The following is a 15148-nucleotide window of genomic DNA, read 5'->3' as shown; positions in this document are numbered from 1 at the left end:
CACACACTGTTTTATTATTGAAATAGTCACGCATTCCCTTCTGTAGTCATCAGACCTATTTTGCAAGTCGCCTTATTACATTAGCCTGGATCCTTCTTCGCCCCTGGTGTCCAAGTGTGCGAAGTCAAGTTCAGTTCCTGACTGTGGTGTGGGATTTTCTGACTCCAGTTTGCTCCCTCCCTCTCACCAGGCTTGTTCTCTTAGCAGCTTCCCTCTGTACGGAAGGCACGGAGCCTCACGGCACTAGCACACCTGCAGGCAGTTACCGTGCCGCGGTGGCAGAGCCTGAGTCCGCCTTCAGAGGCCACCTAGCAGAGGGAAGAGATGGGAAGCCATGCCTTGGAATGTCTTAAAGCACCCGATCGCTCCTCCAGTCGGCACCGGGGACAGCCCTGGCACTGTCCCCTGTCCTAGGCTTTCTCAGGTTGAGCCCAGCTCCCTCCTAACCCAGATAAGCTGCTCCCAGGGTCTTGCGTGCTGCCCCTCCCCCTTTGCTGGCCTCCCATGGCTGCACAGCTCCTCCGTGGGTGAATGGTCTCCCTAATTAGACAACCAGAGATCTCTAAACCCCTCAAACCTGCCTTTAGTCTGACTTTGGTGATAAAACCCCTACACAAAAGCATGCTTGCTGTCACCCTGTGAGGTATTCCTTCTCTTTCTTCCCTAAGAGAAAAGTGGTGATCCCTTTAAAAGCAGAGTAATTATGAGTTTTGTGTTCCTTTCAGCTAAATTATCAAGTCGCTAATGTGCAGTGATAATGCCTCCCTCTGATGTGTGAAGGCCTCGTATTATGTGTGCTAATTCGGTAGAATGTGTAACACAGGCATAATTAATAGGATTGAGGATTAATTTCGTGAAGTGAACGGCTTTGTCTAATTGCTTATAATACCGCCGTGATCTTCAACTAGCAAATGATTGATAATATTTCTCCTTGACAGAGGCAGTGTCTGCCCTCGCTCTCCAGTCTGTTGTGCAGCACTCATTTCTGCTTAGGTTTGTTTATTTGTTTGGGTATCTTTTTCTGGAGATAAATATATATAGTGTCTCTCTGGAACACCAGTTGATCATTGGGTATTTAATTCAGCCCAGGAATCAAACCTAGTAAATACTATTTAATTGCATTCCTAACAACACAACCCATGGAATTGCATGTAGTACATTTTCAAGCTACGGTGTTGTTCTACTGGCATATTCATCGGAAGAGTCTTCACAGCTGTGTCCCCAGCATGTTTTCTTAAGATGAATAACCTGTGTTGGAAAGGGAACTTACTTTGGAGCCAAAGGGTCATAAGCTCACCTCGGGCACATTCTAGCTCAGCCGTGGGAAAACTACGGCCCGAGGGCCGGGTCCGGCCCGTTCGGCTGTTCTATCCGGCCCGCGGAGCCGAAAGAGCGGAGGGTTCTCTTGCTCTCCCCTCCGCTCCTTCACCAGCAGCAGTGTTAACATGGCAATGTCGGGAAACACGGCCGCAGCTCCTTCTTCTGAGTCCAGTTTAAGAACCCATTGTGGCCCTCGAGTCAAAAAGTTTGCCCACCCCTGCTCTAGCTACACGTCAGTGACCTGACTTCAGCTTCCTCGCCTGGGAGACGGGAATAATAATGCTGTCCTGTGTCCTGTGCTTCGTGAACGTGCTGTGATAGTTAGTCATCCACACGGTGAACAACTTGGTGAGTGGCAAGTGCCATGTGGATAGTCACAGCTCCCCGGACACCAGGTGCAGTGGCTGTGAGTGACGGGCATCAGGCAGAGTCTGGTTTTCCCTGTTAGAGCACCTGCTGCTTTTCTGCAGGAGAAAGGCCTGGACAGAGTATCCCAGTGACGAGCAGGGGAAGGACGAGGACATCCCATATAATAAAAGGCTAATATGCAAATCGACCAAATGGTAGAACGACCAGTCGCTATAATGCACACTGACCACCAGGGGGCAGACACTCAACGCAGGACCTGTCCCCTGGTGGTCAGTGTGCTCCCACAAGGGGAGCCCCCTCAGCCAGAAGCCGGGCTCATGGCTGGCGAGCACAGCGGTGGTGGCAGGAGCCTCTCCCACCTCTGCAGCAGCGCTAAGGATGTCTGACTGCTGTAGGGAGCGGGCCTAAGCTGTCAGTCAGACATCCCCCAAGAGCTCCCAGACTGTGAAAGGGCACAGGCTGGGCTGAGGGACACCTCACGCCCGCCCCCCACCCCCGAGTGCATGAATTTCATGCACCGGGCCTCTAGTTTTTAAACAAGGCTTTGGTGGTGTGCCTCGTCCTGCGCACTCTTAGCTTGAATAGCCATGGCTGCTTGGTCACCTTAATGTGCATTGTTCCATTTATAAGCTAAAATTCTTAAAAGTACTTCCCCTCTTCTTGCCCCAGTCAGTGTGTCCCTAGAGAGAGGTGGCTGCTCTTTGTACTCCCTCTTCTTAATCTCATGTTCCCCAGTCCCATTTTATGCCTGCCTAAATGATTTCTTCTAGTCCCTTGAGCCTCAAACTTAAGAAACCAAATTGAAGTATAATGTTGTTTAGCAGGGCCTGCAATTTCCACATCACACAGGACAAAGGGAGCCCCTGGTCTAGAAGCATCTCCTCAGGGCAGAGGCGTCACCGGCCTCAGTACCTCTGACCACATGCTCAGAAGGCTCTCCATGGCGATGTGTGGGATGAGCCGGCTCCCCCTCCACCCCCGCCCTGTGTGGGATTATTTTGCGCTGGGACTTATTCTGAGAGCGGGAGCTGCATTTAGTTTCTTGGCCATTGGGATCGAAATAGCCTGCTGGAGATTTGAAAGAACTGATGCCGTTTCTAGAGCTGCCTGACTTCCTCCCAGGAAGTCACTCCTACACCAAGACTGACTCCATGACCACCACCGCCAGACACAGCCCGATTTAGACCTGGAGTATTTATACACCAACGCTGTGCCCTGGCAGACGTGAAAAGCCCGACTCTACCATGATTTGAGCGGAGCATAGATTTTCTGTTCCTCCACGGAGGAAGCGGGGTGGGCTCGAGATGCTCTCCTTGCCAGGGCTCAGGGACGTCCCTCCTCGTGGTGGATGCAGAGCAGCCTGGGCCGCCCCATCAGTGCCTCCTGGAGGCCTGGCCGGGACCTTTCGAGAGGAAGAAAGCACCGCACTTCTCGGTCCTGGGTTTTCCCAGGTGTCCATTAGGGTTGGAGTGCCGTTAGTGACACGGCTCGAGAGGAGCAGAGTCCCGCTGACAGCCTGTTAGGGCTTCTGATCTGATCCTGGAGAGAGAAGTTTGAACAGGTGGGACGTCGGCTTGAAAGGAGTTAACATCTCAGGGCCTTGCCACTTCTTCATCCTCTTTGGTATCAAGCAGAATCGAGGAAAATGAAAGAAAGAAAAAAAAAAAAACCCACGCTGAATTCTCTGAACTCCGCCACTGTAATACATACATGTTCTTACTGTAGTCACAGGCAATGCAAGGTAATGTCGCTTCTTTTCCGAAGCTGTGCGAGGCTATGTCTGTAGCTCTCCACCATGACTGCACAGAAGAGGGCCACACTTGATTGGATATATAACTGCAAGCAGACAAACAGCAGTGTTCGTTTTAAAAATAAGCCTTATTATTGGTGTCACACCTCGTTTCCCAGAAACATTCTCCTCTTCCTCGGAGGTAAAGGGTCTTAAATAGAGTAAATGGAGATTGGCCCAGAAGGACCGTGGGTCCGAGGTGGCCCCTTGCTGGCCTCCATTCCCTGACACACCTGGGCCAGGTGTGTGGTGAGGTCAGCTGAAGGGTAATGTACCTTTGAAGACAAAGACCTTAAGACCCAACAGATACGAGCGGTGGGAAACCTAACAATAGTTGTGTGGTCCGGGTTCCTGCCCGGGAGTGGGGCCGTCCTGAGGTCATCCTGCTTCGGTGCCTGGCCCGGCCCAGCCCTGCCACTTCCCAGCCCTGCAGCTTGGGCACGTGATGCCATCTCCCTGCCCCTCGGTTTTGCGTGGGATTGGACTAACACCCTGTCCCTGGGGCTGATGAGATCCAATGGGATTGGCCATGTGAGCCGCTCAGCACGGTGCCAGGACCTAGCCGGCACTCAGCTGGGGGAAGTTAGGGTTACTATTAGGTATTAAAGAATAAAGCTCACGCCATTGTCCGTGCAAGCAGACCAGTTGGAGTGATAAATATAACAGCGCTCAATGGCACAGCTCACTCGATAGCCAAATAGAAACCAATTACTTTTAGACACTATTCTTGTGTCTCTATTTCTACACCCTCTCCAGCCCGAGTGCTTAAAATGCTTTTATATGTGCTTTCCATTAGACCAGCGGTTTCAACCTGTGGGTCGTGACCCCTTTGGCGGTCGAACGACCCTTTCACAGGGGTCGCCTAAGACCATCCTGCGTATCAGATATTTACATTAGGATTCATAACAGGAGCAACATGACAGTTATGAAGTAGCAACGAAAATAATTTTATGGTTGGGTCACAACACGAGGAACTGTATTTAAAGGGCCAGAAGGTGGAGAACCACTGCATTAGACTCTGCTGTCCCCCCTGCCCCCAAAAACGATGGTGTCTTTATTATTTATTATTTAGACCTCAAATTGCATAGAAGCCACCGTGTCGCCTGTACACGAGGTAGCCCCTAAAGCTTCCTGGCCGCTTGCTTGGGTAAACCCAGACGAGCCGTGGAAGGAGGTGGTACATCCAGGAAAGAAACGCGTGTGTGGGGGATGAGGGCGCACCGCGATGCTCAGTCGGCCGACATCCTCTCCGTGCGTGCAGGCCTCCGTTTCGACCTTAGCCTTTCAGGTGAAATGTGGTCAGAGGGGGACATCGTTCTATAAGACCTTATTAACCTAAATCTCATTAACTATAATCTAGAATGGACCACGTAGGAGCCACCCTGGAGAAGATGAAGAATCTTCAGGGTTTTGCCGAAATTAAGAATCCTCCATTCATTTTACTTGAAAATTCAGTGCAGTGGCTCTGGCTTGGCCTTCCCCTGAACATGCCGGGTAGCCAAACAGTTGTCCACTTTCCCGGCGAGGCCCAGGCACATTGGAGACCACGTGAAGGGGAAGGGAAGGAAAGGAGCCTTAGGTAGCGTCCATGCTGAGCACGTGGGCCTCGCGGTCGGATGGAGCCGGGTATGTGCAGGTTCCGCCGCTCACTGGCTGTGCTGCATTAAGTCACTGCCCCCGGGACACCTGGTTCCCTGGAGCGGGATGCACAGCCTGCTTCACCGTCCTGTGAGGCTGACCCAGGTGCAGCTCTCGGCCCAGCGCCTGGCACCATGGGTGCTCAGCAGATGCCAGTTCTCTCCTGCAGGACTTGGCACCTACATCCTCTTTCAGAGCCATCTGGTGTCTCTCTTGGCCACCTGCCTCCGCCGACCTCCAGTCTTTAAGGAGCTCAGCTCTGAGAATGCTGGCCCTGGGGTTCCTAGAGCTTGTGGCCCCCCCGAGCTCTGCATAAAATCAGCAATGTTGCTTTAAGAAGAAGTGCTTTCTTCCAGAAAGAATTCTCTGCTTAAAAGACTCTAGCTTTGATGGTGCATCAAATGCCCTCAATGAAATGTTGGCTGGCGGTCAGAATATTACTAGAATTAGGTTCATTAATTGGTTTGACTCGGCCATTTGGCACGTATGCTGTGGACAGCTGGATGAAGTTGCCTCCTCGAAGGACTCTGTGTTAGCAAACACTTCTGTCATGAATTTGGTTTGAAAGCCTCCAAATGAGTTTTCAAACTGAACATTCAGGGCACCAGAAAGCCTTCGGTGGAACATTTATGAATACAGTAAAATATTTTTAATAGATACTGGGAAAGACTTCTGCTTATAACTAGAACTTTCTGTGATTACTTGATGTCCCTTGTTGAACCTTAAGGAGTCGTATGAGAGGGACATGGGAAGTGTTGAGAAACAGAGAGAGGACGCATTTGAACACTTGGGGTAGATTCCCTCCTGCGCCCTCGCTGAGGGGCACGCGTCTACGGAAACACACAACGTTACAGGAATAGGGCGTTGTCCATGCCGCCTGAGCAGCCGCCTGTGCTGGAGTCGTTGGCAAGAACAGGGTGCTGGCACCGAGGACAGATCTGTGAGCATGTCCATCTGGGACCCTCCCCCTCCCCCAGCAAAGGCAGAGCTCTGAGCGTGGGCTGCAGAGAGGGGCTTCCCGCCACCTGGCGCTCTGCTGCAGGGTCTGGGCTGCTGGGAGGAGAGGGCTCCTGACTCAGGCGGGCACGGCTCTCGGTGCACCCTCCAGCAGCCTGGGCTCCGTGCTTTGTCTGGGTGGTGAACGTTATCCCTGCGAGAGCTTCCCAGAGGCCTCTAGAAAGAACCCTGAGCCCTGGACACACTCCTCTCCTAAGGAGCTTCATTTCTGGCTCTTGTTGTTTTCCGTTTTCTGGTGACCAGTGGTGATGGAAGGGCCCCTAGAATCTGAGCACAAACTCCCCCAGGTTCTGAGGCGTCCCCCAGTCACGGGCCTGCCCGCCCCGTGTTCCCCCAGCGATTTGCCATCTCCGCTCTGCTGCTCCCTGAGCCTCACTGAGCCACGGTGGTGCCCGAGCTCGAGGGCAGTGTGGCCACCAGGAAGTGAGCTCAGGAAACCAGGAGAAGGCATTGCTGTCAGAGAAGAGAACTTTGAAGGAAAGCGGGGGAGGGAGAAGTGATAATGGCAAGGGAAATGGAGGGAAAAAGGAGGAGCAGAAGGTTTTAAGCTGTAAGTTCTCGTACATAAAAATAGCTCTTAAAAATATAATGTTCTCAAAAACCATCCATGACTGAAAAACGGGTTGAAATGAACGAGGTGGTTTTTAAAGTAAATCTCTCTGCTGAGGACGATGCCATCGGCATCCCTGGGGATGAAGGAGTCCCGTCTGGGAGAGCCTGGGACCCTGCTAGTTCGCTCTGACACGCCAGTCCATTCCTTACTACTCCCCTGAACTATCTACAAAAAAAATTAACGAAAAGTGGGAATTCCTTTAATTGGTTCCATAAACATACTCAGCTGGACTTTTAAAAAAATCTTTCCAGATAGAATAAAACCTCTGCATGTGTCTTTACCTACTTCCATTTCAGTTTAGTTTTTCTGTGTGGCATGTTCAACAGCCAGACCGTGATTCATGTGTATGCTTTGTGATGACAGTCTGGTGACCCCTCCCCAGGCAGTGTCATTCCCGGCCGGTTGTAATCGTGACCACCGTGCCGCGGCCACAGTGGCCCTTGGTCACACTAGTCGCCTAGGCAGAGGGAGGAGGCAGAAGGGGTCCGGGGGAGCAAAAGTTCCAAGATTCTGGAACGCCTCACGCCTGTTGCAACTGTCTGGAGCGGTTCCCCTTGGGCATAATAACCATGCTTTGTCACCTCAAGCCACTCCACAGTGCCCTGTTCTTGCCCCTAGAAGACAGCATCGCGAAGAGGGTGGTGTGCCACTTCGGCGGGAAGGCCTACGCCGACGAGGAGCGCTGGGACATAGACAGCTGCACGCACTGCTACTGCCTGCAGGGCCAGACCCTCTGCTCCACCGTCAGCTGCCCGCCGCTGCCCTGCGTGGAGCCCATCAACGTGGAAGGCAGCTGCTGCCCAATATGCCCAGGTACCTAAGCCCTCGTCCTGCCACTCTTCTGGTAAACTGATTGCAGGTGAAACCTGAGCAGACCCCGAGGCTCCGCCCCATCCGTGAGTCCTTGTGTGCAACCCCGTGCCTGTCTTTCCCCCCACCCCTCCCACCCTTCATGAAAGCTCGGTTCACCTCCCAGTTTCAGACCTAAGCCCCCACAGCTGCCCAGACCCTCCTGCTAGTCGCCATGCCTGTGTCTCCTGGATAAAAACCGCTCCGCCCCCCTCTGCCCTGGTCCCAGCAGTGAGACCTGCGCCCCTGGCAGGACAGCCTCGGGCAGTGCTGACCACACGGACCCAAGAGCGGGCTCACCAGGGCCCGTGAGGTCCAGGCGAGTCAGGAGCCTCGGCATCTCCGCCACGAGTCTCGTGTGTACTTAGTTTTATTAGAGAATCTTGCTCCGTGCCACCCAGTGGGCCAGGAGGCACGCTCACCGAGGGGGCATATGCTGTGCAGTGTGAAATGGGAGCCGTGGACGCGTCTCACTGAGTGCTGCCCACATCACTGTTGAGCTGTGCAGACCAGCCCTCGCGAAGCTCCTCTAAGAAGGTCCCTTTGTCCCCCCAAGGATGGGATATTCTGCCAGGTCAGGAGGCCACACCCTTTCAGGGCCATCTGCCGGGTACTTGGCATGTTGGTGTCTCAGCGGCCTTAAGGTACAGATTGAGTCAGGGTTCCCTGCTGTGAGGTGCCATCGCTCGGGGGGGTGGGGGGGTGAAATCCTTACGTGTTTTCAATGAGGCGGAGGAAAGGCTTGTATTTCTCATTGGCGTTGTTTTGTCTAGTACGTGTCACCTTTGTTTCCCAGGTTTCTTCAGTTTTCTTAGGAATGTGCTTTGTGATATAAATGGTGAAACAACCATATTTGTTCTGCAAAGATTTGTCAGGACCTGCTGTGCACACGCACTGTGTGGGCACTGGGCACAGCAGCGACCCGCCCCGTGCTCACGGAGCCTGGCTGCCGCAGGGAGAGATGGAAGCCAGCGCTGCCAGGGGATAGACGGCACGCGGGTGCGGACCAGGCTGCGGAGACAGCACAGCGGGCGGCGGGCAGGGAGGGGGGTAGGTGGTGGCGGTTCACGTGGGAGGGCCAGGGAGCGCCCGCCTGCTAAGGCCACGTTTACAAAAAGACCCAGAAGAGCCGCAGGGCCGCGAGGAAGGAGGGGAGCCCCCAGGTGTGACCCTCAGTCCCTCGCAGAGGCCTTTCGGTGCAGTGGTGCGGGCAAGGCTAGTGAGTGGCTGAAGAGAGGAGGAGAAGGGGTGCATTGGAGACCGTGGTTGTTCCAGACCACGGCAGGTTTTCCTGTGAGTACAGTGGCCTTGGAGGCTGGCTGTCAGAGGAGGCCTGAGCTAGACCGTGAAGGACAGGTGGGCTCTCCTCATAGCAGCGAGGAGGGTGATCTGACCAAAGACCCTGACATGGTCCACCTCGGGAACCCCAGGTGGACCAGAAGAGGACATGTTAAGGAAGGTGGCTCTCACAGCTGGTCAGGTGCCTCTGAATGTAGCACATACCCCTGGTAAGTCGTCTTGGGTTCCTCTCAAGTTCAGATCAGATCTGACCGACCGCAGGAGTAATTCATAATTGTGACCCTGTGCCCGGGACCTGGGAGGTCCGTCCCCTGACAAGGCCAGAAGCAAGGAAGGGCTCTCATGGTAAATGCTGCGAGGGTGACATGTTACAGGTGGATGAATGCAGCCCTGGCCAGGGAAGGCCGAGGTCTAGCCATGGAAACGCAGCAGCATTCCCACTTCTTGTTTCTCCAGTTTGTTTTTCCTGAAAAATACATCCTTTTTGGCCAAACTGCTCAGAGGCAGCTGCCTGCTTAAGTTTGCATTAAAGGGAAAGGACCCTCTCCCCTTCGACTTGAGGGCCCTAAACTAGAACTTTGAGGATCTTGTGATTAAAATAGGCTTTAATCAGAGCAGAATGAGTTCAGTGGGCGGACTGATAGGCCCCGGGAGCTCAGATGGCGTCGAGAGCTGCTGTGGGGATGGGAGGCCGGAGGGCAGGGCTGGCCTTGATCACAGCCGTGCCCCCAGGCGCAGCCCGCTGTCTGCCTCAGAGGTTGTGCTCAGGAAACACTTGTTGGACACGGTGAGAGTCTGTCAAGAGGATCTCCTGCTTCATCCCAGGCAGTTCTCCCTACCTCTCCTTGCCTTTGCCAGGTAGAGCCTTTCTCAGCACCTGTGGGAAGAGAACGCACACAGCCGTCTCTCTTGTCGGCAGGCTTTCCCTTTAAATCCACAGGTGGGGGCAGAATTTCAGAGGTGCTTCTCACCCAGGAAAACCCGAGGTGAAACGCACCTGGTCCCAGCCCGGGGCCTCTGCAGAGCCCCTGCTCTCCGCTGTGGGCATCCCCAGGTCTGTGCAGTAGCTCTCTCCTGAGGCTTTCCACCGAGGCCGCAGCAGCAGGGCAGGCTGGCCCTGCCGGATAGGAAGGTTCAAGGCTGTGCTGGTCCCGGCAGGGGAGGGCTCGGGGGTGCAGTGCCACGTAAACATGCCGTGTAAATGTCAGGTTCACTTTCTCCCCAAATCCCTCCAGGATATTCACACCACATCGGGCTAACCACTGTTCCCCAACACACCCAGCCCAGGACCGGAGAGAGTGAGCACAGTGTCTAAGCTCTTTGGGTGACTCAGATAAGATAGACACGTTTGAGAGTCCCTGGCTTCCGTAAAGGGTGACATTTCCAGTAAATCCTCATCTTAATTTCTAGAGTTTTCAAGGGCCCATTGAAGCTCTGGAAAGGATGAATGGCGAGGCCCTGCCATGTCTGAGGCCTGATAATTTAAGGAAGAGAGCGGGAGTCGGGATGGAGGCCACAGGGACTTGGTTCTCGGGGACAGTGGAGCTCTGCAGTTCCCAGACGGGTGGCCGCGGGCCGTGTGCTCCTAACCGCTCAGTGTGCATCTCCCTGGCGGGCACTCGGTAAACTCCCCTGGAAGCTAGCAGATGCTGTCTCTGTCGCTCTTTCCTTCCCAGCTTCATCTTAGGGCTCACTTCCTGAAAGCCCGTAACTTTGGGATAGACAGTGATCACTCAGCAGAGAGGATTATTTATTAACTTTTAGTATCTTACGAATTTTATATTGGGACCAAATTAGGCTATTAGTATTTAGTATTGCCAATGCTGAATAACCTTATTATATGAGGACATACATGATGAAGTGGGACTTTTATCGTTGCGTTTTGAAAATAGAGGTTCTTAAGGATTTTTTTTTTTAGAAAGTTGTGCTGGTGGTTGTTAACCAGATGGGGTTAGGATATATAATATATTTGTAGGAGCCAAGGTAAGCTTTGACTTAAAAAAAGAAAAAAGGCTTGATATTTGGGAGCAAGAATGTTCGTCTCAGAAAGTTTTGTTTGTAGTATGCCATTGATCAAAGTGTTGATATGATGGAAATGCATTTACCGAAGACCCCGGTTCCAGTGGTAACACAGCAGACGTTCAAGACTTAAATGAGACAGCAGGGCCTTCCCGTTGAGGGGAGAGTTTGGGTGGAAATGGCAAAGAAATGCATAAGGAGTGGAAAAAGCTTTCATTTTTTCACTTCCTGTGACATGTAAATGATTCAACACTCGTGGATTAAAGAGCAACAGTTATTCGAGTGTAGTATTTAGCTGATGGACAGTAAAAGCAATCCTTCCTTTTCAGCCAATGCAATGCTTGCACAAAACCATAGTCAACACCGTCTGCCATGAAAAGCAGAGTGTCTGACCCTGACAGAGAAAACTCTTTTTCCTCCTTTCAAATGGTTTTAAGACATGCTTCCCACTCCTGCAGAGCAGGGCTCTCCAGCAGTAATGTCAGTGCAGAAACCGAGTCTTTCACGTCCCCACATGTTGTGTTGAACTGAATGCACCATCCACTTGGGCTGAGGAAACAACAGTTAACAATAGTAGCCCCTCTGCCGTCTCTTATGAAAAATCTCCCGTCTTTCAGAAATGTATGTCCCGGAACCAACCAATGTGCCCATTGAGAAGGTAAATCGTCGTGGCGAGACTGACGTGCAGGTTCCCAGGTGGCCCACTCCTAGTGAAAATGACATCGTCCATCTCCGCAGAGGTAAGTGCCAGAGTCCGCTGGTACCCGTCTGGTCTTACGTAGCTTCTACTTTAAATTATTTTTAATCTTCACCTGAGGACATGCTTAGAGGAAGGGAGAGGAGGAGAGACACATCGATGTGAGAAACATCCATCGGTTGCCTTCCTTTCGTGCCCCGACCAGGGATCGAACCTGCAAACCAGTTATGTGCCCTGACGGAACCGAACAGGCAACCTTTTAGTACAACCAGCTGAGCCACTCCTGCCAGGCTTGTTGCATTTTTAAAACTGCCTTCAGATAACTGCTCTAGAGGCCTGCTTGGCTGTAACACGTCTGACACCCGAATAATAAAGTCTGCAGGCCACTGGGTAACTGCCTCCTTCTGGCCTCACATGTTCAGACTTAGTGATGATGGAAGAGAGTATGTTCCCAGCCCAGGTGGAATTTCTAAGCCATCACTGATATTTACGTGTGTGAATAGACTTATGAATTATTCACTGTCCCTGTGGGTTCCGTACTGAGCACTGACATGCATTAGGTTACCCTCTGCTTCTGGGTAGTTTTCACTCCGAGAGTTTGGTTTATTCTGTGCTTCACACTTTCCTTGCTCTGTCCATGTAAGAGATGTTAGTCTGTCTCTCAGTAAAGTGGGAAAGCAAGGCAGCGTTTCTGTCAGTACCGCCTTCTCTGTAAAAGCAGATCGCTGGATCCAAATAGTATACACTTGCTCTTAGCTACGACTCAGTACTGCCTCCTGTCGACTCCAAGGACATTTTCAAAATCCTTGCTATATAATTATGATAGGTTTTGGAAGAAGCAGTGTTTATTGCTTGAGAGATTAATGGTCTGTTACTCTACTAGTAGATATTCTAAGGTATGCTGAGAGCAAGCCAGATGACCTGAGAGCCAGCCTCCCGGACACAGTGATTGGCTCCCGGTGTACTTGTTCTGAGAGGTGCTGTAGCATTATGTTTATACTCCCTCAGTCAATAGATACTAGTGCTTAGTCTGTGCCACATCCTGTTCTAGGTGCTGGGCTTTGGTCATAAAAACAGCCTTATTCACTGTAATACGTTGAGAAAATTTCTCCTATGGTCTACATAGATCCTCTTGTGTCAGTAGCAGGGAATTTTATGCTTCTCCTAAGCAACAGATTGGTTTGAATCTTAAAGATATTATGAATCTTAATGATGATACTTTATTTCCGTTTTGCTTTGGCCGCTAGGAAGGTTCAAGGCTAAATTTTATGGCCTGCTGCTAGCATGTGAACAAAACTTAAGGACTAAATTTTATAAACAGACCCTAGTTGAAGTTTCATGTTCCTTTCACCAAGATGTCCTTAGTTTACTTTTTAAAAATCTTGTGTGACAGATATTCCTAAAACCATTTCCAATATCATTTGAAATGTGGTAAGCCAAAAATTAATTCCTTTTATTCATTGTGTATTTGAAACATGAGTTCATCGATGTTACTTTTACCATTGGCATTATTCTTGATGCTGATAAATGTTCCTTTTTTCTCCCTACGCTGGCTAAAATTCTCTTCCTCCTATCCCCCACATTCACAAAGAAGCATATTCATAAAAATGGATTTTTAAACACTGAATATCACAAAGATGTGCTACTTCGTGAGCTGAGTTTCCAGAACATTTTAGGGGCAACTCCTTCTGATTGTGTCCTGCATCTTGCTCTAACCTGGTCTTTGATGCATTTAGACAAACTGACTACAGTGGTTTATTTGAAACAAAAGTAAGAAAACTTCCTGTTATCTCTGTCTGCAGTATTCACTGCAAGGAGGATGATTAAAAGGAGCAGAAAGACTTTCATGCATATAAGCAAAACGAGCAATTGTCCCCTGTGCAGTACATTAATAACAAGGCAGGAAAATTATCTAATAGGCCTGGTGACTTTCCAACAAATTTATGAAAAGGCATTCTTGCTCAGCAAACCAGAATACTGATCAAAACACCAAGCCCTTGGTTCTAGCTTAATTTTTGCTAATACTCCAGTAATTGGTCTTGGCTGTTTCCCTAGCAAGTCCAAGAATAGACGTTGTCTAATCTCCTACTTGCAAGTAAACAGAGCTAAGCTAATATTTTCCCTTTAAAGTGTTAGAAGCCAATAAGTTAAAATACTTTCAGTAGTTGAGTTTTTGTCACTTAAAGTCTAGATAAGCATTTTCTTGACTAGCTAGAACAGCGTCATCATGCCCAATCATTAACCCCCTCACCCGAGTACTTTTTACATCCGTCCCTAAGAGCTCTGCGGGCCAACACTAGAATCCTTAAAAATTCCGGTGTAGATAATGAATTCTGTAATCCTTTTATTTTTCTTAGATGTGGGTCATCTCAAGGTAGATTACGGAGATAATAAGAGGCGGCACCCAGCGGAAGATTCCTCACTGGACAGCATAGCCGCGGTCGTGGTTCCCGTCGTGATATGCCTCTCCATTATCATAGCATTCCTGCTCATCAACCAGAAGAAACAGTGGATACCCCTGCTTTGCTGGTATCGAACGCCAACGAAGGTATCGTCCTGAGAACGTTTCAGCCTCTTGCGTGGTCACACTAGGAAAGCTTGCATGCTTATTACTTCCTTGAATTGGTCAGCCAGTAAAATTTTTACTTCGCTCTCCGTGGCCTCACGTGCACATCAAGCTGTAGCAATCAGATATCTGGTACTGGCCCAACCTCCTGGATTGATTCCTAAGTCCTTACATAAGGAATCAAAAGCTGATCACCTGGTGTTTCTCAGTGATCTATCAACTTAGAAATGGGAGAGAAATCATCAAGGGAGGGGGTGATAGGAGAGCCGGGAAGAGAGCTAGCGATTGTGGGACATACAGAAGTCAAAGGTCAGAGAGATTGTTCGAGGCAAGCAGAGAGGGAAAGTGAGCGAGAGATGAAGAGATTGCGTGAATACTAGACGAGAGAGACATTTCATATTGAGGGAGAAAGAGTATACAAGGTGTCCCCAAGAGATGTATACACGTTAACAGCCGACAGCTCAATTTTGAAAATGAAATGTATTTTAATAAACACTGCCTTTATAATTAGTGTGTGTATACATTTTCCGAGGATACCCTATATTTGTTGTCAAATCTGCCTATTTTAAAAGGCAAGACAATTCGTTTTCATTAAAGGAAATAAATTGTGATGTTTTCCAACCTCGATTCTACCTTTTACATTTAGTTTTTTCCTAAGAAAAAAAATCAGACAACCTTAAGACTTTAAAGCAGCCTTGAATAACTATTTTATCCAACTTACCATCTAGATAACCCCTCCCAATGAAAGTCTGTTAGATGGTTATCCTGCCTCCGATTTTCTTTAGACAAAAATATGCTGGGCACATGCTGTGTCAGGACACGGGGCAGGGGCTGAGCAGGCGCAGTCCCCTCTGCAGAGCTGGGAAAGGAGCCCCGCCCCCACAGGGCGTGGAGGGCTGACACAGGCTGTTGTACAGCCCGAGCGCTTCAGAGTGGGCTCTGCCTGTCGTAACTTCCACTCATTCTCCAACC

At 50.4% G+C, this 15148-nt stretch overlaps 1 protein-coding gene across 6 annotated transcripts in view; it reads left to right on the top strand.

Moving 5' to 3' along the window:
* CRIM1 (cysteine rich transmembrane BMP regulator 1) overlaps positions 1 to 15148 on the top strand; it is a 174231-nt gene that overhangs the window by 156324 nt on the left and 2759 nt on the right. For 4 of the 6 annotated variants that reach the window (XM_059660105.1, XM_059660103.1, XM_059660104.1 and 1 more), the window contains 3 exons: positions 7365 to 7559; positions 11531 to 11653; positions 13968 to 14158. In XM_059660105.1, the coding sequence (XP_059516088.1) occupies positions 7365 to 7559; positions 11531 to 11653; positions 13968 to 14158 (509 nt within the window). The remainder of the gene's footprint in view (positions 1 to 7364; positions 7560 to 11530; positions 11654 to 13967; positions 14159 to 15148) is intronic. The other 2 variants (XM_059660100.1, XM_059660102.1) reach the window with 2 other exon arrangements.

The sequence above is a fragment of the Myotis daubentonii genome, chromosome 12 (assembly GCF_963259705.1).
Source record: "Myotis daubentonii chromosome 12, mMyoDau2.1, whole genome shotgun sequence".
NCBI classification, from domain to species: Eukaryota; Metazoa; Chordata; class Mammalia; order Chiroptera; family Vespertilionidae; genus Myotis; species Myotis daubentonii.
The sequence above is the reverse complement of the archived record's forward strand: the minus strand, read 5'-3'. Positions and strand labels throughout refer to the sequence as shown.